General features: G+C 67.7%; 1 protein-coding gene across 1 annotated transcript; it reads left to right on the forward strand.

Moving 5' to 3' along the window:
- Positions 1 to 462: 462 nt before the first annotated feature.
- On the forward strand, positions 463 to 756 carry HRK (harakiri, BCL2 interacting protein). The gene has a single exon (XM_069081870.1). It carries the CDS (start codon positions 463 to 465, stop codon positions 754 to 756), a length of 294 nt encoding a protein of 97 aa, XP_068937971.1.
- The last annotated feature ends 384 nt before the right edge of the window (positions 757 to 1,140 follow it).

A 1,140-nucleotide genomic window follows, 5' to 3' on the forward strand; every position in this document is an offset into this window, starting at 1 on the left:
CCTGGCCGGGCCGGGAGCTTCGGCTGGGTGGAGTTCGTCCCCCTCCCCGGCCGAGCCCCAGCCCAGCCTAGCTCCCGGCACAGGCAGGGTTAAAAGTTACCTCTCGGCTTCTTCTGCCTCCAGCCCCCCCGGGGCCGGATGATGTAACCCCCCTTCCAGCCCTCCCCCCCTCTACCATGTGACACTTTAATTAATAATAGCGCCGTCGTCCGCCCCACCAGCGCCCGCCCGACACACCACACACACTCACACACGTACCCAAACACAGAAACTTGGTGTGCGGATCCGGGGCCGGAGCGCATCTCGGCGCAGCCGGAGCGCACGCGGCTGGACGCGCAGTGGTGCGAGGAAAGCAAGGTGCCCGCGGGCGGAGAGGGGGACCCGGTGCGGAGCCGGGGCAAGGCGGGCGGACCGGACCTAGCGAGTCGAACGGGAGGAGGAGGAGCGCGGGAGGCGTCCGTCATGTGCCCGTGCCCCTTGCACCGCGGTCGCGGCCCCCCGGCGGTGTGCGCCTGCAGCTCCGGCCGCCTCGAGCAGCGCGCGGCGGCGGCGGCACAGCTCACGGCCGCCCGCCTCAAGGCGCTCGGGGACGAGCTGCAGGAGCGGACCATGTGGCGGCGCCGGGCGCGGAGCCGGCGGGCCGCAGCCGAGGCGGCGGGCAGCGGCAGCGGGCTCCCCGCCTACTGGGCTTGGCTGTGCGCGGCCGCTCAGGTGGCGGCGCTGGCGGCCTGGCTGCTCCGGAGGAGGAACTTGTAGGAGCGCGGGGGCTTCTTGGCGGGGGCCGAAGCGGAGACCGAGCCGGAGCCCAAGCAACAGGTACTGTCCTGGGGCCCGGCTGGGGACCTGCTACCTGGGGCTGGGCAGGACTTAGAGGCGGGTCCTGCCAAACGCGGGCTGCGCTGGGCTAGGACTGGAGAGGGCCAAGTTTTTCTCTCCCCTCCCCCTGCCTCGACCCTCTCCCTGTTTCTCCCTTTACTCTTTCATTCTCATTGTTGGTACGTCTGTTTCTCATCTACTCTCCTGTTTTTCTTTCTCACCCCTTCTTTCTGCCCATTCTCCTTTCTCTTCTCCTCTCCTCTCCTCTCCTCTCCTTTCTTCTCTTCTCTTCTCTTCTCTTCTCTTCTCTTCTCTTCTCTTCTC

The sequence above is a fragment of the Petaurus breviceps genome, unplaced genomic scaffold, assembly GCF_028583685.1.
Source record: "Petaurus breviceps papuanus isolate PSGF00001 unplaced genomic scaffold, PetGlider_PUasm1.0 99, whole genome shotgun sequence".
Classification (NCBI taxonomy): Eukaryota; Metazoa; Chordata; class Mammalia; order Diprotodontia; family Petauridae; genus Petaurus; species Petaurus breviceps.

What these genes read in the sequence shown, in the direction of transcription:
- HRK (XM_069081870.1), top strand. Translation starts at nt 463, where the DNA reads ATGTGCCCGTGCCCCTTGCACCGCGGTCGCGGCCCCCCGGCGGTGTGC.